Source organism: Capricornis sumatraensis, chromosome 6 (assembly GCF_032405125.1).
Source record: "Capricornis sumatraensis isolate serow.1 chromosome 6, serow.2, whole genome shotgun sequence".
In the NCBI taxonomy this organism is placed as follows: domain Eukaryota; kingdom Metazoa; phylum Chordata; class Mammalia; order Artiodactyla; family Bovidae; genus Capricornis; species Capricornis sumatraensis.
Genome location: NC_091074.1, coordinates 53984809 through 54010455, shown reverse-complemented (window position 1 = coordinate 54010455; position 25647 = coordinate 53984809). Strand labels below are relative to the sequence as shown.

At 38.2% G+C, this 25647-nt stretch overlaps 1 protein-coding gene across 1 annotated transcript in view; it reads left to right on the top strand.

Moving 5' to 3' along the window:
* Nucleotides 1-1121: 1121 nt before the first annotated feature.
* PTAR1 (protein prenyltransferase alpha subunit repeat containing 1) overlaps nt 1122-25647 on the top strand; it is a 41480-nt gene continuing 16954 nt past the window's right edge. Inside the window, exons 1-3 of the mRNA XM_068974516.1 lie at nt 1122-1207; nt 8832-9001; nt 20640-20706. Coding sequence (XP_068830617.1) covers nt 1122-1207; nt 8832-9001; nt 20640-20706 — 323 coding nt within the window. The remainder of the gene's footprint in view (nt 1208-8831; nt 9002-20639; nt 20707-25647) is intronic.

Genomic DNA, 25647 nt, shown 5'->3' with positions numbered 1-25647 from the left:
GCTATTAACAGCAAAGTTTGCCAGGGACTTTGTTTTTAAACTCCAAAATTAAAATGCAGTGTTCAAAGGACGCCAAAGGATGTGCAACACGAAGTACAAAGCAAAAAATCTAAAACAATAGCTCTGTACTTCAACTCCCTGTATGGAGAGAGCAAATAACTTTCCTTTTCTCCTTCTTCCTTTAATACATTTATTAATTTTTAAAATTAACTTTTTGAAAACGGCTGCTCAGTGGCCGCAATTGGCACGGAGTTACAAAAGGTCACCAATATAGTCCCACTAGGCGATGGCACCCCACTCCAGTACTCTTGCCTGGAAAATCCCATGGACAGAGGAGCCTGGTAGGCTGCGGTCCATGGGGTCGCGAAGAGTCGGATACGACTGAGCGACCTCCCTTTCACTTTTCACTTTCATGCACCGGAGATAGAAACGGCAACCCACTCCAGTGTTCCTGCCTGGAGAATCCCAGGGACGGGGGAGCCTGGTGGGCTCCCGTCTACGGGGTCACACAGAGTCGGACACGACTGAAGTGACTTAGCAGCAGCAGGACTTATTCCACTAAGAGCGTCTCTGAACGGCCGCATCCCTCCAACTTATTCCGATAAAGGGAACGAACTCTCAGAACGTCAAGGGACTAACTGTTTAAGAGAACCTTCACTCTCGGTTGAACTTTTCTCCACGAACATTTGAGCACCGGCTCCTTTCCTCAACGCCTGAGGAGGCTGAAGACTGGTGGTCTGGGCAGGGTGCTCAGGCCAGACTCCGGCTCTGGAAGTGACCTTAGGACCCCTCACTCCACAGCCCCGAGTGGACCAGAAATTAAAATAAAATGTGTAAAACAGCGACCTGAGGTAACTTTGCAAATGAATCTGCAGCATAACCTCGGACGCTTTGAAACTCGCTGACCAGAGGAAGTCGGCGACCAAACACGCTACTCTAGCCCGGTTAACAACCACACCCTTAACGCCGGCGGCCTGACCCGGAAGTGCTCTGCGGCGGCCTCTGCAGTGGGGGCGGGGCGCGGCCAAACCGGCGCACACGCGCGCGCTCCCCGCGGAACTCCCGCGGGCTGCTCGGCGCTTTCCCGGAGGCGCGCCCGAGCCGCCGCGGCCGCCGCCAACATGGCCGAGACGAGTGAAGAGGTGGCGGTGCTGGTGCAGCGGGTGGTGAAGGACATCACCAATGCCTTCAGGAGAAACCCGCACATGTGAGTCGCGCGCCGACTGTGCCCCCGCCTCCGCCGCTTGCGGGGGTCGTCGGGGACGGGCGGGGGCGGGGTCAAGCCTGGAGCTGACCTCCGATGGCGGGTCCTGGCCCGCGCCCTCCTCACTAGAGCGGATGGAACCTGGTCGGTCCTGGACCGCTGTCGGCCGCCGCGGGGCCAGCTTTCCGCTACCGGAACGCGCTCGCGGGCTGATCCTTAGAAGTGACCTCGGAAAATCAAATCGTAGTGACTTTGTTTGGTTCTCCTCCCTCTCACCCCTTTCCCAGGAGTTCACGAAACTCGAAAGACCACCCGTGTGTCCACGTCCTACATCCGTTTCAGGCACTCGGTGTGGTCTGTTTTGTGCTTTGTTAACACAGCTCTTGAGGTTCATCCCGGACCTTGGTAAGAAGGGATTACCGATCATCATCTTCTCTGTGGGGCAAAAACCCCTCAGTTTACTAGCTCAAGGTAGTTTGAGGCTGCTTTTGACTTTGGCCTCACCTGTCCTAAGATTATAGAGGGATTTCGATGAAGCATTTTGTTTCGAAGGTGAACAGGGCATTCTCAAGAGTGTGGCTTCAGTAGGCGCAGGTGGTGTAAAGTAAATGAAAGAAACCTTGACACTTTTTAGCATTAGTTGATTCATAGTTGCAGGGAGCATATTAATTCTTTTTTTTTTTTTTAATTCAAAAGCTGCTACCCTCTTTAAGTAGGACACCACAGAAACTGGCACATGTATCTTTTCCCTTCTTCCTTTCCATTTTACTTAGAGTTCTCCGGGAAGATCCCAGAAGAGAGACTATTCTCTCTGTTACTTGTGCTTTTATGTAACCAGTAAAAAAGAAAGTATTAAAGGAGAGATATATCTACACGTTATACAAAAGAATAAGGAAAAACCAAGAGTGTAGCTCTTTTCTTGTCCTTCCTTTCCTCTCCTCAAAAGAAATAAACAGGGAGTCCAGTTTTATTAATACATGATTTTCACTTTATCTAATTGCTTGTGGAGTGTTATATATATATATTGTTCTTTAAACTGGAACACATGAATTATTCTTTTTAAGCATTCTAACTCCTTTTTTCTGCTTAAAAGAGATGCCAAACCTTCATCTAAATGAAATGTTCTTTTCCTTCAAGGTGATGCTCTCAGATGTCTTGCTCCCTTGGGGCACACAATTGGAGACGTGCAGCTGTGCCTCATTAAAAACAGGACACTGCTGGCCTCAAAACACACCTGCCACCTCTGACAGCATCCACTTCCTTTCCCCTTGTGACTGGTGCCTTTTTCAGAATGAGAGTGTTTGGAATGATTTCCTGGCAGTAACCATAGTGGGTACTGGGCCTTCTAAAGAATGCTTTGATGCCTTGTTGTATATCAGTCTTTCAGTTCCTTTTTGAGAATGAGAGCTTTATTGCAAATAAGAGACATCCTCAAGAAAAAAAGTTGGACAAATGAAGGGCCTGTTTTCTTATCATTTGGGGTTATTTTTCTTAAAGAATTAATTTCTTAAATAAATTAAGGAGGAGGCTAGAAAGAAGTCTGATGTACAGTATTCATCTTAGTTTGAAAAACCTGAGATTGAGTGTTCATTGGCCTGGCAGGTTGACACAGTGCAGTTTGGAATACATCCCAGTTCTTCTGGATCATATTTATTGAAGCTCGTTGTTGTTCTAGTCGCTAAGTTGTGTCCGACTCCTTGCGACCCCATGGACTGTAGCCTTGTTGTTGTTCTAGCAGCTAAGTTGTGTCCGACTCTTTGCGACCCCATGGACTGTAGCCTGCCAGGCTCCTCTGTTCATGGGATTTCCCAGGCAAGAATACTGGAGTGGGTTGCCATTTCCTTCTCCTGGGAATCTTCACAACGCTGGAATTGAACCCAAGTCTCTTGTGTTGGGAGGCAGGCATTCTTTAGCATTGAGCCACCTGGGAAGTGCTTTTATTAAAACTCATAAATTATTTTAATTGCCCCCTCCCCGTTGCATTTTTATGATGAGATCTCATCGATGTGCTGTCGGTGCATAACTTAAAATTGTTACTAAGCATTTGGGTCATACAATATTTTAAAGCTTGAAATAAGTTCGGCATTAGAAATAATATGAAATAATTACGTAGAACTGAAAAATGTAAATAGCTTAACTTGTTATTTAATATTCAGCTATATTTTAGTGCATATTCCCCATAGTAACAATGTCTTCAGTAGTATTACAATGTAACTTTAAAAATGTGTTTGGACATTTGGACTTTTCAGAATTGTTTGTACTTCTTCCCCTCATCTAACTAACCCTTTTACTTCCAAAACGTAAAGGGTCTATTTCTAGTTACAAGGAAAAGCACTAGTTAACATCAAAATTAGTACCTAATTATATTGTTCAGTATTATAAAAGAAAGTTTTTCTTTTTTTTTATTTTCCTTTTTCCTACAAATACAAGATAGATTGTAATTTTATTGGACAACATTTACTGTAGTAAACGTATTGACTTTATCTCTGAAAATTTCTAACCAGTAGGAGTTGAAGATGCAGTGGGTGAAATGTGGATTTTATTACTGGTGGGTATGGATAGGTTCAGAGAAGGCAATGGCACCCCACTCCAGTACTCTTGCCTGGAAAATCCCATGGATGGAGGAGCCTCGTAGGCTGCAGTCCATGGGGTCACTGAGGGTCGGACACGACCGAGTGACTTCACTTTCACTTTTCACTTTCATGCATTGGAGAAGGAACTGGCAACCCACTCCAGTGTTCTTGCCTGGAGAATCCCAGGGATGGGGGAGCCTGCTGGGCTGCTGTCTGTGGAGTCACAGAGTCAGACATGACTGAAGTGACTTAGCAGCAGCAGCATGGATAGGTTACCCCTTCTCAGCCTGAAAACATAGGAAAATTACCTTACACAGTGTCTTGCCCTTAGTTGCCACTACAGACTTAACTACTATAAATATTAGACTTAACCTGAATCCCTGTGTTTCTTAGAAAATATATTGGCCAACTGAATGATGAATGTGAAACACTTTATAAACTGAAAAATACCATGCAAATGTTTGTATGGTTGACTCCTAGAGAATACTTTGGCAAAACAACAGACAGCTTGACCCAGAGAACAGGTATTAGCTTATTGTACAGACGTTGGCTACCTGATGCAAAGAACCGACTCGTTGGAAAAGACCCTGATGCTGGGAAAGATTGAAGGTGGGAGGAGAAGGGAACGACAGAGGATGAGATGGTTGGATGGCATCACTGACGCGATGGATATGAATTTAAGTAGGCTCCAGGAGTTGGTGATGGACAGGGAAGCCTGATGTGCTGAAGTCCATGGGGTTGCAAAGAGTTGGACGTGACTGAACAACTGAACTGACAGACACTGTGCTAATGTGAAGGACAGCTTTTTACAGTGCAGTTAGAGTCATGTCAAAGTTCTCTTGTCCAGAAAGTTACTAATTTTTATTACTGTAATATTGATTGAACTCTTATTGTTTATGAGCTACCATCTTTTCTGCCGATGCATGAGACAGGGTGCTCAGGACTGGTGCACTGGGATGACCCAGAGGGATGGGATGGGGAGGCAGGTGGGGGGTGGTTCAGGATGGGGAACACATGTAAACCCATGGCTGATTCATATCAATATATGGCAAAAACCACTACAATATTGTAAAGTAATTAGCCTCCAACTAAAATAAATAAATTTTTAAAAAAGAAATAGGAAGTATAAAATACAGTTCTTATACTTAAGGCACTTACAGAAATATCTCTAATGGTGGACATGTTCTTAATCTGTCCTGTCCAATTTGTAGCCACTAGCTGTATACAGCTGTTGAGTGCTTGAAATGTGGCTAGTGTGAAAGAAGAACTAAAATTTACGTTTTATTTAATTTTGATTGATTCATACATAATGGGCACATATGCCTGGTGACTACTGTATTGCACAGCGCAGGTCTAGATGGAGACCTAAGACTGACCTTGTTCCTCATGTTTAGACAGCTTCTCTTATCTCTACTTTTCAGAAACATGACTTAAGCTGGAATAGGTCCAACTATTTATAAAAGTAGTATTTACCAGCTTCCTATTGGGGAGGGAAGGATAGTCCCCAAATAGTAAAACTGAACCGTATAATGTAGGGTGACTAAGATTTTGAATTAAGCCACAAGCACGGTGACCTTGGTTAATCACCTAACCTTAGTGGATCTGTTTCCTCATCTGACAAAATAAGAGATGGAGGAATGAAGAAATGAAATCCCTTCCAATTTCAGAATGATTCTGGAATTCTAAAGTGTCTGAAAAAAAGTGGGACTAGGCATAGGCGAAGTCTGAAGTCAAACACACTGTTATTTGGAATCTTACTGACCTACCTGCCTTTATAAAGCACATGTTATATTTTTAGGAAGCAGCATAGCACTGTATCTTAGGGTCAAATAACTTGACAAAGGCTTATTAGCTTTCTTTGCTTTAGCTTCCTATTATCTGCTAACCAATGAACATTTCTGGTTGATTTCAGGCTCTTAGCTGAATTAATGATAATATGCTTCATCTTTGCCTGATACTTTGTAGCTTACCACATCCTTTACATTGTATTACTTGCTTTCCTAAGTGGCAGGGAAAGGGTTGTCATTCCTGTGTTTCAGATGAGGATACTGATGGCAAGTGCCTAGTCAGGTCCACATTGATCAGTGGTAGAATGGAGACTAACTAGAATCCTGGACCTTAGAAGATTGAGTGCTTTTGTCTATGCATCCTGCTACCTCTCTTTTAATGTTTTTATCCCTGTCCCTCAACCCCTGGCCTAGTGCTTTGTATTCCCTGATATGACCATTTTCATTCTCTTTACATGGGAATAGTTTTTGGGTTTCTAGGTTATAAAATTTGAAAGCTGGATGAAACCTAGCAGCCCGTTTTCCTTATTTAGAAATATAATGTAATACTTCCATTTTACAAGTGAAAAAAAAATGGAGGTCTGCTGGGGCCAAATGATAGGAGATAGAGATAACAATATATACAGAGAGAGATGTATTTATATCATATTGACAGAACTAGGATTCCGACCTGCATTAGAAGGAAGTCAGAGGTACTGTTCTTTTGGAGAGTCAAGAAGCAATAGTCTTTGAAAACTGTTTATTTGAATGTAACACTGAAGTGCACTGATAATCAGCATTTCAGTAACAGTTATTGGCCATCTGCTATATCCAAGGCATTCTTGTTTTGTAAAATTATTTCTTGGAAGAATAGTAGACAAACTAAAGAAATGTGTTTTTTATTTGTGCAAATGGTTCTGTCCTTTCATTTAGGTACCAGATTATTAGTTGGGCATTTTATGTTTGGTGTCGTGAACAAGGCAGTTTTTTACATTGTACATTTAAGTAAAAAATATTCCCCCAAAATGGACCGTACCCAGGAGCTAGAGTTCTTTTATTCTTGTTACTCTAACATTCATATTGACTTTTGCAGCTTTTTAAGTGTTTTAAGTGGTTGTTAGATCTCAGAAAAGACTTTCCTGAAATAATTACACTGAGTTTATTATTTTCTTTACTATAATTCTATTTATTTTTTAAAAAGGATTTTACATAGTAACACCTGAACCCCAGAAAATATCAGCAATTCATACATGTATTTAGTCAGTTATAGATCATGTGGCTAGTTATCCCAATAGTGAGTTAGATTAGATTTCATATCAGCAAATACAAAAATATATTTAGAAATACTGGACGTTGGCCTTAGATGCCTTCAGCATTATTGGCCCATTCTTCCTAAGAACCTTATGTATATTATTGGAATGGCAAAGTGTGTTAACGTTTTATTACAGATATTGACACAACTCCCCAGCAAAACCATCAGCTTTGTGTAGTCTGGGACCACCTTATTTTATTCATTTTTTGCGTTTTCAGAACCTAATGCAGTATCTAATTCATTGTAGTATTCAGAAGATGTTTAGGTAATATTGGCATGATGTACCCAAACACCCTGAATTAGCTGAGTCAGTTGTCAGGACAAAAAGCCTTAGGTCCCAAAGTCTTCTTGGGAGTTAGATCAGCTTGAAAGAATAGTAACTTGCAACCCCTAGCACACCCTCTTTTATTGATACATCCCTGTGTCACTAAAGAAGTGATCAGTAGAAAGTAGGTTACTTCTGAGCTGTGCAGTTAAGAGTTTCCAGGACGGATTTTATTTTAGTTCCACAGCCTCCCACCAGCTTGTGATGGTGACCTAACCAAAAAAAAAAGGAGTCTTTTCTTATAATCTGTAATCGAACAAGTTTCCTCTTTGCATCTATCACCCAACACACTTCTGGCAGAGGAAGCCAAGAGCATGATAGATAATGTCACACACAAGCTCTGAAAACCAGTTCTTTATTCCATTTCTGCTTAAACACTCTAAAAGTATTTATGTCAACTGCTCTTGTTAAAAGGCATCTTGTTAGTTATTCATTAATTAAGGGAAGAACATACTGTTTGAGAAAGGATGTTTATAGATGAGAACTGTAAATTCTATGTAGTTGAAAGGCATGTGTACAAGTTTTACAAAAACATTTTGGTGTTTGTTGGTTCATTTACTGTGTAAGTCAACTGCCCTATGTATTGTTGGTTTTTTTTCCCCCACTTTTATCAAATTTTTAAAAATTTATTTATTTTTTAGCTGAAGGATAATTGCTTTATTGTTGTTTTCTGCCAAACATCAACATGAATCAGCCAGAGGTATACATATATCCCCTCCCTCTTGTTTGTTAAATCTCTGCTTATAATGTAAATTATCAGTGTAAGTTGAGGTGAATCAAGGGATTTAGAGGCCACCATAGATGAAAATGATCAAATCTTGAAATATTTGTGGTTTAACAACATTTATTAACATTTTTTATTTTAGAAATGTGTAAAGGATTATGAAGAAGATAAAAAATGGCTCACAGTCTCACTGATAATATAATTTTATTAGTAATTTGGTCTACATATATTTGTTAGCAGGCAAGCATACATACATTTTGACATTTTTTAAAAAACAAGCCTAATATGTACAAATAATTAGAAAATTTAAACTATATAAAAATAAAACCCTCTCCCCCAAAGATTCTTGGTATCCTTCCAAGAGAAATTTTAATGCAACTCTGTATCTTTTTAAAAGGGCTTTGTGCTATACACTGAGTTTGGCATTTTGCTTTTTTTGTTTCATATATCTTTGCACCCTTTCCATACAGATTTACCTCATTTTTTTTTTTTACAGCTGTATCCCATGGATGGCCCATGTTTATTTTACCAGTCTTATATTGTTTGATACACATTTAGAGTATTAACAAGTTTTATTGCAATGTTGGTATGAATATCCAGTGAATTCCTATATCTTGGCATAGGATAATTTCTGACCAGTAGAATTGCTTGTCAAAGTGTATATGTACTTAAAAAATTGACAGATGTTTTCAAATCTCTATTCAAAGATTAGACCAGCTTTCATTCCTGTCACCACAAGTCCAAATAGTATTTTTTCCATGTTCTTGTCAGTATTAGGAAACTTTTAAATTCTACCAATCCAGTGGGTGTGCTGAATATTTGTAAGAAAAGGAAATATGTGCAGTTTTTTAATGCTCTGTAGGATTTGAAAATTTTTTTAAAGCTAGTATTCTTACCTTTAATTCTTTTTATGTTTTACATATTAAGAGATGAAATTGGCCTGATCCCATGTCCTGAAGCTAGGTATAACCGGAGTCCCATAGTCCTGGTTGAAAACAAACTTGGTGTGGAGAGCTGGTGTGTCAAGTTCCTTTTACCGTATGTCCACAACAAGCTCCTTTTGTACAGAACAAGAAAGCAGTGGCTGAACAAAGATGGTAAGTATGGAGACTGTCCTTTTTTTTGATTTTTCAGAAGCAGCATGAAGTATAGTAGGAAGAATCCTCTGTGATGTTGACGTTCCTGGATTCTAGTTCTGGCTTTTTCATTCATTGACTGGGCAGGCTCTTAACTTCTCTGTCAAATGAGTTTGGACTCATCACTCATTTTCTAATTTTGCATCCATTGTGATTCTCTGGAAGGTGCTTCAACCATGGTGCCAGGTTCCCTACTTCTGATTTTTTTTTTTTTTTAATGTACTAGAGTCATTTGTAAGGTATTTGAGGAAAATATCTTATGGCTAAAAAAGGTTTGAAAATTTGTGAAGTGGACTCTAGTCCCTACAAGCTCTGTTTCTTTGGTTTCTAATCCTTAAGTAAGTTATAGGCAATAGAACTCATTTAGTAAGAGTTCATGTGAGGTAACCAAGGTTTGATGGTGCTGGTAATACTGTGAAGCGGCCCAGTGGTTTATGGTGGTGCTGTGGTACTGTGATCCCAGTTGAGCTCTGGCCCTCTGTGTCCTGTTTTGTGCTGAAATGAGCAAAAGAAAGCCATCTCAGGCTGCCTTTCTTCTGTTTCTCTGCAGAGAAACTTCTTTGCTGCATCAGACAATTGCTGTTCATCCCACTGGGTGTCTCTTCCTTGTTTTCCCCCTGTGTCTGATAAGTCGCTTCAGTCGTGTCTAACTCTGAGACCCTATGAACTGTAGCCCACCAGGCTCCTCTGTCCGTGGGATTCTCCAGGCAAGAATACTGGAATGGGGTGCCATTTCCTTCTCCAGAGGCTGCTGAGCCTCCATGTACACAAATTCTGTTTATATTTTAGGTAAAAGACCTGAGTTCTCACTTTTTTGGAGAATACTCATCCAAGATCATATTCTTAACGATTTCGGTAAAGCTTCTTTCCCTTCCCACATACACCAGTACCTTAAATGTCTTGGTATGCCTGCTGGCTAATTTTGAATAAGAACTGTAAAGTTCAGTAGCCATTACTACGGGCCTACTCATACCAGGAGCTGCTCTAAGTACTGTGGAGGATAAAAAGATGGATAATACATGTTTCCTTTACTCAGAAAGCTTCCAGTTGAGTGAAAAATATCTCTTTGTAGAGAATAGTGTTGCCAAAAGTGACGTATTGATTTTTTGTGTTCCTCTTGATGTTGTCCTTAATGTATTATCATTGCAGGTTAATAGCACTTTTTCCTGTTTAGACCAGTAGAAAAAAGAACCTGATTTGAAGATTTAATGTGAAATATTTTCTACTTCCTGTGTTTCAATTAGTCCACTGATACTTATTTATTAATCATAAGGCTATGTCTAAGTTTATTAAGTTTATGGCAAAAATTTAAAGGCATAGGTTAGGCATAAATTTAAAGGTAAGACATTGATCTGTTGTTAGATCCCCTTTCATTCTCCATTACCCTGTTGTAGTTTTCAGTGACATTAAGTTACAAAGTAGCACCATGTGAATCCATGAAGTTATTGTTTTGCCTAACAGAGCTATATTGTGTATATTCTGGCACACAGAAATGTATGATTGAGCCAATACATACCTAACTCTGTGTGGGGAAGACAAATGATGATCTTGTGTAGAAGAAACAGTATGAATTTTTAGTGTCAAAGGCTATTGTTTCAGATCGTTAGCTTTTGCTCGTCGACGTGTGTTAGCCGAACCTGCCTTCTTCCTGTAGTCTTCCAAGTTCTTGTCTCTGTTTCCTTGTTTCTTGTCTTTCTGGGCAAGGCACTGTAGGCTTTGCTAAATCATCTCATCATGTAATTTTATCTTGATGTGACCCAGGAGAACCGAGGTAGAAGATCAAATGGTTAAGCTCACTCACATGAATAGCTGACGTCTAAGCTTTGAATTCTGATGCAACTGGGTGTATACAGGAGCAACTTGATTTTATCCTAACCTGTATCCTCATGGAAGTAGTTTTCAATTTCACTTTTTGGGAGGAGGGACAGCATGGTTCAGTGAGGTGTCATATACTACTTAGGTTGTATATTGTATTGGTAAAAATATGGAAGTGAGTTTCCGATTGACCAGAAAAGATACCTGAAAATGCAACCTGACTAACATAGAAATACTCTGCTAAACTTGGGAACTGAAGAGCACAGTAGTGAGATTTACCAAGGAAAAAAGTTAGAAATATTAGCAAAAAGCAGTTGTTTCATGAAAATGCTATACTTTTAAAACTGTTTTTGTAGAAATACATGTTTAAGAGCCACGTGAAGAAAGCTGACAATTTAAAACCAGTTTCAGAAATGTCAGTGTCTGTGTGATTGATCATGCCAAAATCCTAGGCATTCCCCTAAGAATGTAATCTTTAACTGCAGGTGACCTTTATTCTGGAAACATAAGTTTTTCCTTTTATCCAAACTGAATTCATGTTCTCATTAATGTGCTGAATTCCTTAGATGTTTGGAAATCATCTGTATTAGTCAGGATTCTCCATAGCAACAACCAGTAGAAAAGTTTTTACATATATGTAAAGTTTTATATGTACAAAAAACAAGATTTGTTATGACAAATTGGCTCACATGATTATGGAGGCTGAGAAGTCCCACACTCAGCTTTCTGCAAACTAGAGACCCAGAAAAGCTGGTGATTTAATTCCTTGAGTCGGAAGGACTGAGAAGCAGGGAATCCAATGGTTTAAATCTCAGTCTGAAAGCTGGAGAAGATAAGGTGAGGTGTCCTATCTCAAGGAGACAGAGAAAAAGCAAAACAGGGATGAATTCTTCTGTTTTCCTCCTTTTGTTCTATTCAGAAACCCCAACAGATTGATGTTCACCCACAGTGGGAGGGCTGTCTACTGAGTCTGCAGATACAAATGTTTATCTCATCTAGAAACACCCTCACACTGATGTATTCAGAAATCATGTTTAATCTGTGCACCCCAGTCACATTTAACCATAGTTTAACCAAAACTAACCATCACAGCCTCCCTGATTAGTAAGTTAGAAACTAATATTTTTTAAGTCTGCTGCAGTAATAGCCGTGTTTGGTTTGAGAGAGGTGAGATACTGTAATTCGAACACATGTATACCCATGGCAGATTCATGTTGATGTATGGCAAAACCAATATAATATTGTAAAGTAATTAGCCTCCAATTTAAATAAATTTATATTAAAAAATAATAATTTATGAAAAATCCATGACAGAAACAGAAAGCAAGGGAGCAGTCCATAGCATTGGAGTTCTGACTTGGTAGTCCCATACTCTATCCCCAAGTCACCCCTTCTGTCATCTTTTGCTCTTTCCTCTTTCTCACAACACCCACTGTCAGTTCATCACTGAGCTCTCTGTTAACCCGTCACTCCTTTTTTTTTTTCAATTTATTTATTTTTAATTGAAGGATAATTGCTTTACAATATAGTGTTGGTGTCTGCTATATATCAACATAAATCAGCCATAGGTATACATATGTCCCCCCTCTCTTGAACCTGCCTCCCACCCCATCCCATCTATAGGTTGTCACAGAGCATGGGTTTCATCTGTTCACTTATTTCTCATCTGGACAAATATTATCACCTCATAGCTAGTCTACCCCATTTTCAGTCTCTCTTTAATTTGTGTTCATCATACCACTAATGAATCATTTTAAACAACACTTCTTAGAAACACAGTTTGAAACATTCTTTACTGAAATATCTATCCTCTTATTTCTTGATGTCTACAAGGTTAAGGTTGAGTCATTCTCTGTGGCCTAGTATTCAAGGGCCTTCACAAACTGTCTGTAGGCTACATCCACAGCTGTTTCCTCTACTTTATAGTCAGCATCAGAGGTTGTAGACTCTCAACCCCACAGGCTGAAGCCGGCCCACATGTTTATTTAGTTTCAGCTTATATAATGTTGTTAAATGTTTAAAAATTAATTGGATTAACATTCTAAATTGGGATGAACTTTTAAAATTAGGATGGAAATCTGGATTTCTCTCTTCACTTGAAATGCCAAAAGTGTTGGGTATGTCCATTTTTGCATAGCCGCGGTTAGCTGGGAATCATTTGTTGTTGTTCGGTCACCCAGTCGTGTCCGACTCTCTGCAAGCCCGTGTGGACTGCAGCACGCCAGGCCTGCCTGTCCCTCACCGTCTCCCAAAGTTTGCCCAAGTTCATGTCCATTGCATTGGTGATGCCATCCAGCCATCTCCTCTCACGCCCTCTTCTCCTTCAGCCCTCAATCTTTCACAGCATCAGGAACTTTTCCAATGAGTCAGCTGTTTCAACCAGATGACCAAAATACTGCAGTTTCAGCTTCAGCATCAGTTCTTCCAGCGAGTATTCAGGGTTTATTTTCCTGAAGTTTGATCTTCTTGCTGTCCAAGGGACTCTCGGGAGTCTTCTCCAGCACCACAGTTCAAAGGCATTGACTCTTCAGCACTCTGCTTTCTTTACGGTCCAGCTCTCACAACTGTATGTGACCGCTGGGAAGACCATAGCCTTGACTGTACGGACCTTTGTTGGCATTATAGCTTCTGCTTTTCTTGAGTAGACAAGCCTATTCCAGTTGACCACAACATCCCATGTCCTTCAGACACTGAGGCAGTATCATTACTATTTACTAGGTTTGCTTTGCCTCTTTTTTGCCATTTATTTGAACCCTAAAACGTTTGAGTTTGCAGCTATTTGATATACATTCCAGCCATACCAAACACTGTTCCATTCTTGGACTTTGCTGTGTACCACTGCCTTAACTCCATGCCTTTTCAGAGGCAAGGTTCAGGTCTAATGGTGTGTTGTGTTTGCTAACATGTTTCACACACATATGAAGCATCTTGCCTACTCCAGGAAGCAATAATTACTCCTCTGCACTCCTGTGGGAATCCTTATTCATAAGGAATTCGTGGTAGAACGTATCACACTTTATTGTAGTTGCTTATTTAAACAGTGTTTTTCTCAGCTAGGTTGTGAGTTTGTTAGAAGGGTTGTGGCTTGTCTTTATTTATTTAGCACTATTAATATAGCTGGAATCAAAATTGCTGGGAGAAATATCAATAACCTCAGATATTACAGATGAAGCAGATGATACCATCCTGTGGCAGAAAGTGAGGAAGAACTAAAGAGCCTCTTGATGAAAGTGCAAGAGGAGAGTGAAAAAGTTGGCTTAAAGCTCAACATTCAGAAAACTAAGATCATGGCATCCAGTCCCATCACTTGATGGCAAATAGATAGGGAAACAGTGGAAACAATGGCTGACTTTATTTTTGGGGGCTCCAAAATCACTGCAGATGGTAATTGCAGCCATGAAATTAAAATACGCTTGCTCCTTGGAAGGAAAGTTATGACCAACCTAGACAGCATCTTGAAAAACAGAGACATCACTTTGCCAACAAAGGTCCATCTAGTCAAGGCTATGGTTTTTCCAGTAGTCATGTGTGGATGTGAGAGTTGGACTATAAAGAAAGCTGAGCACAGAAGAATTGGTGCTTTTGAACTGTGGTGTTGGAGAAGATTCTTGAGAGTCCCTTGGACTGCAAGGAGATCCAACCAGTCCATCCTAAAGGAAATCAATCCTGAATATTCATTGGAAGGACTGATGCTGAAGCTGAAACTCCAATATTTTGGCCACCTGATGCAGAGAGCTGACTCATTTGAAAAGACCCTGATGCTGGGAAAGATTGAGGGCAGGAGGAGAAGGGGACGACAGAGGATGAGATGGTTGGATGGCATCACTGACTCGATGGATATGGGTTTGGGTGGACTCTGGGAGCTGGTGACAAACAGGGAGGCCTGGCGTGCTGCAGTTCATGGGGTTGCAAAGAGTCGAACACGACTGAGCAACTGAACTGAACGTGTTCAGTAGACATTTGTCAAATAAATAACAAGAATTTGGTAAGCAAGAGGTTTTAGCTTAGCCTGGCTATTGATTCAGTGACGTATTCTATAATAATAAAAGGGTCTTTCTGGTATTTACCACATAACCTTACCTCAAGCATCTCTTGTTATGGTAACTTGCATGTATTTGAGAGGAAAGATTAATCAGTCCAAGTTGACCTTGGATTTATTTTTTGATGCATGGAAACATATCTCTCTCAGAAACAGTTGTCAAACCCAGTGACCATACCAGGCGACTGCTCACCTTGGGCCATTTCTAGAATGCAGTGGAGCCAAGAAAGCATATTGATTTTTCACTGATTGTTCTATAGCATCCTTGCATCCTCTTGTTACAGGTGAAATTTAGCTACTTCTTTTCCTGTGTATACTGTACCCTGATTCATTTTTCCCTTGTGATGTGATGATGAGCCAGTCATATATTGGAGTTAGTGTAACACGAAATAGTTATTTGCTGGTATATGTTCTGGTGTTTAGAGAGAGATCTGTTTAATTTCAAGGGACTGTAGGGATATCAGTAGCTCACATCTTGGTATATAATTGATGAAATATAGAGTCAACTGTTGATTTTTGCATGTTTATCTTTAGATCTTTGGTTCAGCCCTTACTGGAAGACAGCAAAGTAATGGTAGACAGTGTGCTAGGTTGGAAGGAGCATCTTCTTTACATGAAAACATATCTGGATTTAGACTCAATTTATTAGCACACTGAAGCCATTTAGCATTGACTTTAGGCAAATTACTTAACCTCCTATTTCCACACCAAAAGAAGAGAATTCTAACAGATCTCAGGGGGTTGTTGTAAGAATCACATGTGAATTAAAGCACCCAGCACAGAGACCGGCATGCCATAGACTCAAGAAACACAGATTTTCTTTCTCTCATTTATCCAGAGCCAGTAGAAGAGAAGAGTAGAAAAATACATGTAATACAGGAAGGATTCTTAATTATGTCCAGTATTTATAACTTAATTATTTCTCCTTCCTTGGCCCTTTCTCATTTCAGATATTCTATCAATATTTTACCCACACCTCTTTGATCTGACTGGAATGCTTTCTAAAAGCAGTCCCATCTGAACTTGAATCCTAAATCAGGAAGAGTTAGCAGTTTGTATTGTATTTAGAGAATAAGTATGTTTAGAAAATTGGGGCAGTGGGGTGGTGGTTAGAGAAAGTGCTCAGCATTCACTTCTCAACCAGCTCAAGAAATTCTTTTCGACCTTCTGGTGGCATCCCATCCCAATGTCATTTATAACTGGGCTAGATACAGGCTTTCTAACAGGAGTTACCATTGAGTGCTTTCCCTGTGTCAGGTACTGCTCTAGCACTTCATGGGCATGAATCATCTAATATTCCTATGAGACAGCACTATTACTAGCTCAGTTTTATTTATGAGGAGAGCACTAAGGCACAGAAAGATTAAGTGATGTGCCTAGGAACTTCCCAGCTACTAGTACACCTGGGCTCTGAACCCAGCAGCTGCTGTTGCCCTCCAATAAAAGAAATGTTACTTTGATTAGCCTTCCTCTCTCTCCACACAGCCACAAATTGAAAAGTGGGGACGTGGGTATTTTCTGTGTTAGTTTTTGTCCGTGCTGCTATGGGAAGTATCTTGTGGAGGATGAACTCATCTTCATTTATGGGTGAGGGAGAGAGTTGCATTAGAAGTATGAACGAATAGCAAGTATGGTTGATCATGTACACATATTTTTTAATGCAGAAAAGGAGAGTCCCAGAAACTAAATAAACTAAATACCAGTTTATCATATTATCTGGGATAGTGTAGTAGATTTTGAAAAACTGTGGACTTGAAGAAAAATTCCAGAGGCTTCCCTTCATATACAAACATTTTCATATAGTCAATTAATAACCAACTGGTTTTTGGTTATTGCTTATCATACAAGTTTAGAAATTTAAACTGTTTCATCATGAGAACAACTGCCTCATTTTTTTTTTCTTTTTACTTCTGATTAATTGATGTTGAGAAAACTTATTTCTTGGTAAGTAGCAATGGTGGTTAGTTGAACAGATATTTATTGAGTCAAACTGTGTGTCAAACCGCTCTGGAGAAATGGGATGAATCTCATTGCTTACAACACTAAGGTTAATGTTATGATCCCCATTTCACAGGTAAGAAAACTGAAATTCAAAGACATTAAGTTACATGGACAGTAAGTAAAGAAGTTGAGATTGGAACCCAGACAGCATGGCTTTAAGACCTTTGCTGTGGGCAGACATGGAATTTCTTTTGGGCAGAGACCATATTTTTTTTTCATCTTTGATGATTGAATGGCTAATTTGAAGATGTATGAAAGAGGACCTGTATCCAAAAATGTACAGCCTCATTAAGAGAACAATATTTATATGAGGTTAGCTAGGTAAGATATGGAGAAGGAAATGGCAACCCACTCCAGTATTCTTTCCTGAAGAATCCCATGGACAAAGGAGCCTGGCAGGCTATATAGTCCATGGGTTCTCAAGAGTCGGAGACGACTTAGTGACTAACTCACCAGGTAAGATATACACAAAACATAAAGATGAAAGATTGCTTTCAGCCGAGTAGGTTAGGAAGCCTTCCTGTTTTAAAAAAATAATTGTTATTTATTTTTGGCTGTGCTGGGTCTTTGTTGCTTTGTGTGGGCTTTCTCTAGTTGCAGTGAACAGGGGCTGCACTTCATTGAGGTGCGTGGCCTTCTCATTGCAGTGGCTTTTCTTGTTGCAGAGCACAGGGTCTAGGCATGCAGGCTTCAGTAGTAGTGGCTTGAGGGCTCAGTGGTGGACACGGGGGCTTTGTTGCTCCATGACATGTGGAATCTTTCTGGACCAGGAATTGAACCTATGTCTTTTGCATTAGCAGACAGATTCTTACCCACTGTGCCACCAGAGAAGTCTGAGGAAGACCTTTATAAAGAAAGGTGCTTTTCTTTTTTTTTTTTTTAAGTTCAGGGATAGGAGGACACTTTTGGCAGAGAGAATAGCAAGCAGATAAATCTGAGTTAATAGCCAAAGAAGAAGAGGTAGGCCAGTGGGCAGTACATGTAGGGAATGAAGGGGTTTGGAGCATAGCACACGAAAGGAAAGTAATGGAACACCAGGCTGATAAGGAAATCCGGACCAGATTCTAATTTCCAGGTATATTTCCCCAGCATCCTGAGCTTTAGTCACCATGTGGAACCCATAATCTCTTAAGAGCAGCCTGTGTGGGAAGGTCCCTCTTTACCTTTGCTCATACTTTTTCAAAGCACAGTCTGCAGTGCCCTTTACTGTCTTGATTCATTTATAGTCTTTCCTGGGTACTCCAGTGAGAATTAATGGCAGCTGCTTTGGTGGTCCTCACAAGGTGGTATATGTTTTTATTTCACAGTTATTTTAGTTTGCCTTCTAACTGTTTACACGTTCTCTCTAGCTAAAGGTTAGCCTTCTATAAGGCAAGATCAGGTCTTCCATTTCTCATAATATCCATTCTCTCAGTCCTGTGGCCCAGTTGAATCTCTGCACATAGTTAATACTTGGAATATTTTGGAATTAAAGGAATAATGGTATAGAAAACTGTATTTAATATCCCTGGTAAATACTAAATTAGTGCCTAAAAGTGAAAGGAGGAAGAATTTTATTAGATTCTTCTTTACAGACATATTGACATTGTATAGTATATACATTGATGTTACATAGTAAGGATTGGTATAGACATTCCATGATACTTATGATGAGGAAGGTAAAGGTCAAAAGTAAAATGTGTGCTAATCCTACCTTTTGTTGCTCATTTAGTAAATGTTCTAGTACATTGTGAACGTGAAAGTGAACGTTGCTCAGTCGTGTCCAGCTCTTTGTGACCCCATGGACGGTAGTCCATGGAATTCTCCAAGCCAGAATACTGAAGGGGGTAGCCTTTCCCTTCTCCAGGGGATCTTCCCAACCCAGGGATCGAACCTGGGTCTCCCACACTGCTAACAATAAATGTTAATCTTTTACTAAGATGATTGAGAATAGAATAACTGATTTTAGTGTTCACTAAAATATTTTTAAATGACAATAGGAATGTGTTTATGTGTATTTACTCTTAGATTTTTAAATTTTCTCTTTTATTCAAACACTGAGAATGTCCCAATTATTTATTGTAGACAAACATTTCAGTTGCAGTTATTAAAAGCAGTCAGATACAGACATTGCCACGTACTAATTGACTGGGGAAATTGCTTAAACTCTCTAAATGTCAGTTTCCCTATCTGTAAGGTGAAATAAAGGTATCTTGGGTTATGATTGTGAGAATTAAATGAAATAATGTGAATAAATAATAATTTACTTGGTACACAATAATTCTAAATAATTATAACAGTTTTATTATTTTATTTACTTAGCATTTAATATGAGCTTGCTAGAGGTTATTGTATTTAGTATTATGCCTAGCTTGATCATCTTATCCTAAAATTCTCATTTTCAGTTTTTACTAAAATGAAGATGATATGTCTAAATATTATTGACTTTGTGTTATTAAATATAGGCTTATGAAGGTTATTTAAGATCATGATAGATACATAATGAATATGAATAGACTATTTATACAATGAAAATAGAAAATAGTAAACAAAATGAAAATATGTTCATATTAATAATTATAATTAAAGATTAAATTAAAACAAAAAGTATAGTTTTTTTTTTACCTGCCACATTCATTTTTTAAAATATAATTGTATAAATCAGAGTCATAGGGACATAGGTATACTAATGTTACTCTTGGCGATATAAACAGATATAGTTCATTTGGAGAACAATTTGGAAATGCTTATTAGGAGCCATATTGATATTTATATTGTTCGACATAGCAGTTCTACTCCTGGAAATATATCCAAAGAAACGAATCTGTGAGACAAAAAGTGTGCTTAAAATGTTTGTGATAATACTATCCATAAAAGTAAAAAGAAAACAGGAAACAGCCTAAAGAATAAGATAAATGATAAAAGAATTGTTATGCAGTTAAAAATGTATTGGGCTTCCCTGGTGGCTCAGAGGGTAAAGCTTCTGCCCACAATGCGGGAGACCCGGGTTCGATCCCTGAGTCGGGAAGATCCCCTGGAGAAGGACATGACAGCCCCACTCCAGTGTTCCTTCCTGGAGAATCCCGTGGACAGAGGAGCCTGGTGGGCTATAAATATAGTCCATGGGGTCATAGAGAGTCAGACACGACTGAGCGACTTCACTAAAAATGTATACTGTAGCAGTAGAGGAGAACGCATAAGTAATAATGTTGAGTGAAAAATGTAGAACAAATTGTGAATTTACCATTGCTATAACTGTGTAAAAATGTGTGTTAAAAAAGAATAATTTTGCAGGGGAATGTAAATGAACTGTTAACTAAGTTGAATTATATATGATTGTTTTTCCCTTTTAAAAATTTGCACAGAGTTAATTCTTGAAATATTTGTGAAATTAAATGAATAGTGGTATAGAAATTGTTTCTTTTTTTGTACCAAAACTACTAACAGAATGAATAGGTTAGTTTGATTATTCTTTGTAGACATATTGTAAAGTTGTTTCAGTGTCAACTTTTAAAAAGTTACACTTATTGTAAGTAGAAGAAAATTTTCATATCTTTGTACCTGAGGATAATCTTCATATCTCTGACAGCTTAGAAAAAGGTTATCATTAAAATTACTGTGACATGAAATGTAAGTATAATGTGAGACATATATATATATATATATATATATATATATATATATAAAGAGGACTTTAAAAGAAAGAGAAGTCACATCTTCAAGGATTGGACTATTTGTTTTTAATATGACTTCTCTTTATTTTAGAATTGATAGATGTCACATGCACCCTGCTACTTCTAAATCCAGACTTTACCACTGCGTGGAACGTAAGGTACGTCATTCTCATCAGTGATAAAATGAAATTGTTGAAATTTCTGAAGACATATAAGACCAGGAATTGTTAGCATTTTGAAAAGTGAAATATAAATCACGTACTCATGGCATCTTACACTTATTTCTTCTTTATAATATCTCCATAACAATTCTAATACACACTTTGCTCCTTTTTGCATGTTTATGTCTATTCTCCCTCAAATTCATGAAAATATAAATTTTCATGTTGAATTACAGTATACCATTTGATACATGCTTTTAACTTCCTTTTTTTTTTAGTGGGGGTAGAGGGAATCAGTATAATTGTTTGGATTATAAACTGTTGGTTAGTGTATTTGAGAAGCATAGCTGTGCAGTGGAATGTGTAAAGGTAAGCTTTAAAGGTCACAAACTGGTGGGTTAGTAACATTGTGCCCCGTGGGCCGATCATTTGACATCTCTCCACTATTTTCGAGAGGACCACATTTTATGAGTGTCTTAAGTTCTTTAATTCTGATTGTTGTAGCTTTAAACACAGAATACATTATAGAGATATTAAAATTCAGACCAGGTTTATTTTTTAAAATTTTTGGTTAAACAGTGTGTATGATTTTTAAAAATTGGTGGTTCTTTAGACTAACACAAGTTTTCTTACAAGAAAGCAGGATACAAATTATAGATAAATAAAAGTAAAGTCCTATTGAACATTGTGAATTCATTTAAAATTTTCTTGTAGGAAAGAGCCATAGATTATAGCTTTTTATCTTTAAAGATTACTTAAAGAATGCTTTTTCTGTGAATTTTAATTCCAAGTTAGTGTTTTATAATACCTACTAGGTATTATATTTTATATTTTATATTTGTAGCTGGTTTTATTAAATTCCTGGTGGCTGAGAGGTTAAAGCATCTGCCTGCAATGCGGGAGACCCGGGTTCGATCCCTGGATCGGAAGATCCCCTGGAGAAGGAAATGGCAACCCACTCCAGTATTCTTGCCTGGAGAATCCCATGGATGAAGGAGCCTGGTAGGCTACAGTCCATGGGGTCGCAAAGAGTCGGACACGACTGAGCGACTTCATTTTATTAAATTTAGGTAACCTCTTAACTTTTTTTCTTTTGATGAATAATCAGGTATTTAAAGAGTAAGCAAGGATGGAATGTATTAGAAGTTTTAAAAAATTTACAAATTTTAGAATTCTTATTTTCTTTTATGGGAAACTCCAAGTAAGGGAGTAGACTAAATGTTTGTGAGTGGCTTCTCTATTCCAGGGGCCATACTACAACTTTATACATTATCTCATTTAATCCACACAATACTTGACAACATTTGTTCATCAAATATTTATTGATTAACTACTATGCTATGTCCTAGACACAGATGATACATTTAATGTGAGAGAATGAAGAGGGTCAATCTTGACTCTGGTTTTTGGCCTGAGCAACTGAAAGGTTGAAGTAGCTATTTACTGGAATGGAGATATTGGGAGAAGAGCAGAGGGGTGTGTGCTGGTTGGAAGTCAAGAGTTCAGTTTGGGACATGTTAGGTTTGTGTTCAAGTAGCTGTGTGTGACTGTAAATTTCAGGTGAGAGTTCTAGGCCAGATATAATTTGGGAATCACTGGAAAATGTATCATAGTTAAAGCCTTGAGATTGTTTGAGATACCAGTAGTGGGTATAGATATTAGAAAAGAACCAGACAAAGACTAAACATTGGGACACTACAGCTTTCTAGAGCAGCACAGTTCAGTATAGTAGCCTCTGGCCACGTGTGGCTATCGAGCCTTTGAGATATGACTAGTCTCCATTGAGAAATGCTGTAAGTGTAAACTACACATCAGATTTTGAAGACTAAGTAACCCCCCAAAATAAAATATCTTTTTTAGTAATAATTTTATATTGATTATATATTGAAATTATAATATTTTAAATGTATTGATAAAATTTTACTATATACTTGTTTTTAATGTAGCTGTTAAAAAATTTTAAATCACATATATGGCTCACATGTATGACTCACATTATATTTCTGTTGGACAGCCCTGTTCTAAAGTTTGAGAGATGAGGAAGAATCAACGAAGAACACTTTTAGGAAAGTACCATAAACTTAAAACTGAGAGTTTTCTTGAGGGTAGAGACAATGTCTTCTTTTTTTTTTAATTTCCCTAGCCTCTAACACTCCAGTGCCTGGTATATAACAGATACTCAGTTTGCAGACTTGGCACTGAAAATAATTAAATTCATTGAAAAAGAATGAGTGTAATAGAAAAGTGGAAGTACCATTTTTATGTTCACATATTCCTCATCATTACAGAGGAATTGAAAATCCTCCCACAAAAAAGGATTTTTATTAGCATAATATATATACCCAAACACATAAAAATTCATTGTATATTCATAGGGCAGTTTGGTGGTAAAGAACCTACTTCTTAGATACATGGATCTTAGTCCTAGTTCATCAGTTAACTAGCAAGCAGTTGATTTTGACAAGACTTTAACTTCTCAGGAGTTTTAGCTTTCATATCTTTGAAGTAAAAGATCTGAATAAGGTGTTTTTTCTTTTTGTGTGATTCTTTTGGTCTGTGTTTTGATTGTGTGTGGTTTAGTGTTATGAAGGCAAGTTGCTCCATAAATCTATCTTTAATGATGTTAATATCTGTTAATCTTGAAGCTTTTCTAGTAAGGTGATATAGTAAGTTTTGTGCTAGATGAGTAGGAAGGAAATCATGATTTTTTAAAAAATCCATTGTAGATATGTGTTCTGCTGCTGCTGCTAAGTCGCTTCAGTCATGTCCAACTCTGTGCGACCCCATAGACAGCAGCCCACCAGGCTCCCCCGTCCCCAATATTCTCCAGGCAAGAATACTGGAGTGGGTTGCCATTTCCTTCTCCAATGCATGAAAGAGAAAAGTGAAAGTGAAGTCGCTCAGTCGTGTCTGACTCTTAGCGACCCCATGGACTGCAGCCTACCAGGCTCCCCTGTCCATGCGATTTTCCAGGCAAGAGTACTGGAGCGGGGTGCCATTGCCTTCTAGTAAATTTTAATTTATATTAGTAAGATTGACATACAGAGTCATAGAGTCATGAGTAAATTTTGAGCAAAAAATGAACAACTTTGAAAATAAACTGATCTAACCCTATAAGGTCTCACAAATCAAATACTCAGCATTTTATGTCTGATTGTTGGTACATTTCTCCTGATGTAACTTTGGGAAGCGTTGAATGATTTTTGGCTGTATTTTATAAACAGCTAAAATATTGTATAACACATCAGTAGTTGTTGCAGTCTTAGGGAAAAAATACAGGCAAGAATAAGTTTTTGAGCTGATCTGTAATTACAGTATATGATGCATATAGTTTAAAAATCTGGCTGGTGCTAGAAAAAAATGACTAGTTTTTTTTTTTCTTTTTTTGCTTTGAATTTGCTTTGAAAATTGGTGAATTAATTGATGAAAGAGGTTGACTTCATAATAATGTCCTATTTTTCCTTCAGTCTATGAACATAGAGTAAGCAAAACATCCTTGAGCAACTAGAAAAGCTGGTGTCCGGGCTCCAGTGATTCATAGTCTTTCCTCAGCCTATTTTAATTGGTAGCTTTGTGCAGATTTGATGTTTTATTCAGACACTTGTAGCTTGGAGACCTTGAGCAAGTTACTGAATCTCCCCCAGCTTCAGTTTCCTTATCTGTAAAACTGAGGTAACTTTGGGCTGCACCATATGAAATCATCCTTTTTGTAGGTCAGAAATGATTAAGTCCAAATGGCCAGATCCTGGTTACTAACACCATTCTCTAATAAAAGGAACTGGGCTTCTTAGAGGACTGACTAATTCTAGGACCAGGTCAGGAAATGTACCAGATGAGGCTGGAACATCTTAAGAGAGCCAGAAGGTAAGGCAGTGCTTTTGCTGGCCAAAGCTGAAACAATTTGAGCAATAAAATAATGTGATAATGGATTATTACAAAGTATAAAATCAATATTCATAAATCCATGCTGATATAAATAAATGCTTCAATAAACAGATAATAGACAACTCTTCAGTACTGAAGGATTCCAAATAATTTATCTAGATAACTTCCCTCAAGGAAATGGAGCATATCTCCCTACTCCTTAAAGTATAACCTTTTCCCAAAAAGTAGAGTGGAAAAATCTATCATATGCTACCTAAGCCAGATATTCAGGGTCAACATCAACAATGACAAGTCATGCTGATATTACATACCCCTGATAAAAAATAATGAAGATAGCACTTTACCTCTGTGGTCCCCTCAAAACCCACAACCATAATCTAACCCTGAAAAAAATATATAAAATACCTGATCAGTATTCTTCAAAATTGTCAAGGCCATCAAAAACAAGATGGAGCTCAGGGACCAAGAGGAGCCTGCAGAGATATAACAACCAAATATAATGTGATATCCTAATGGGACCCTGGAATTTAAAAAAAGGACATTTGGCAAAAATGAAGCAATTCTAATTAAAGTATGGACTTCCAATACTAATTTATAAGTAATGGTTCATCAGTTGTGACAGTTGTATCATAATAATATAAAATGTTAATAATAGAAACTGGGTACAGGACATACAGAAATTCTCTTTATCATTCTTAAAAACTTCTCTATATATTTAAAGCAATTCTAAATAAAAAGTTTATTTTTTAGAAAAACTGAAGCTGGCAATTTCATATTATTCAATATAATATGGGATTTTTGTGAGAATTAAAGTAGAAAATATATGTAAATCACTTAACACTGTGCCTGATTCAGGAGAAGTGTTCAATAAGTGGTAGTTTTTATGAGGATGACTTTTATTATTATCATCATTATTATTTCACACAATAACTTAAGATTAAAGAGTGAAAAAAAGGTGGCATATGTTTAGTCAGTATTTACTGTATACCAAGTACTGGGCTAACCAGTGGAGATTTAGCCATGGACATAATACACATGGCCCCTGGTTTCCTA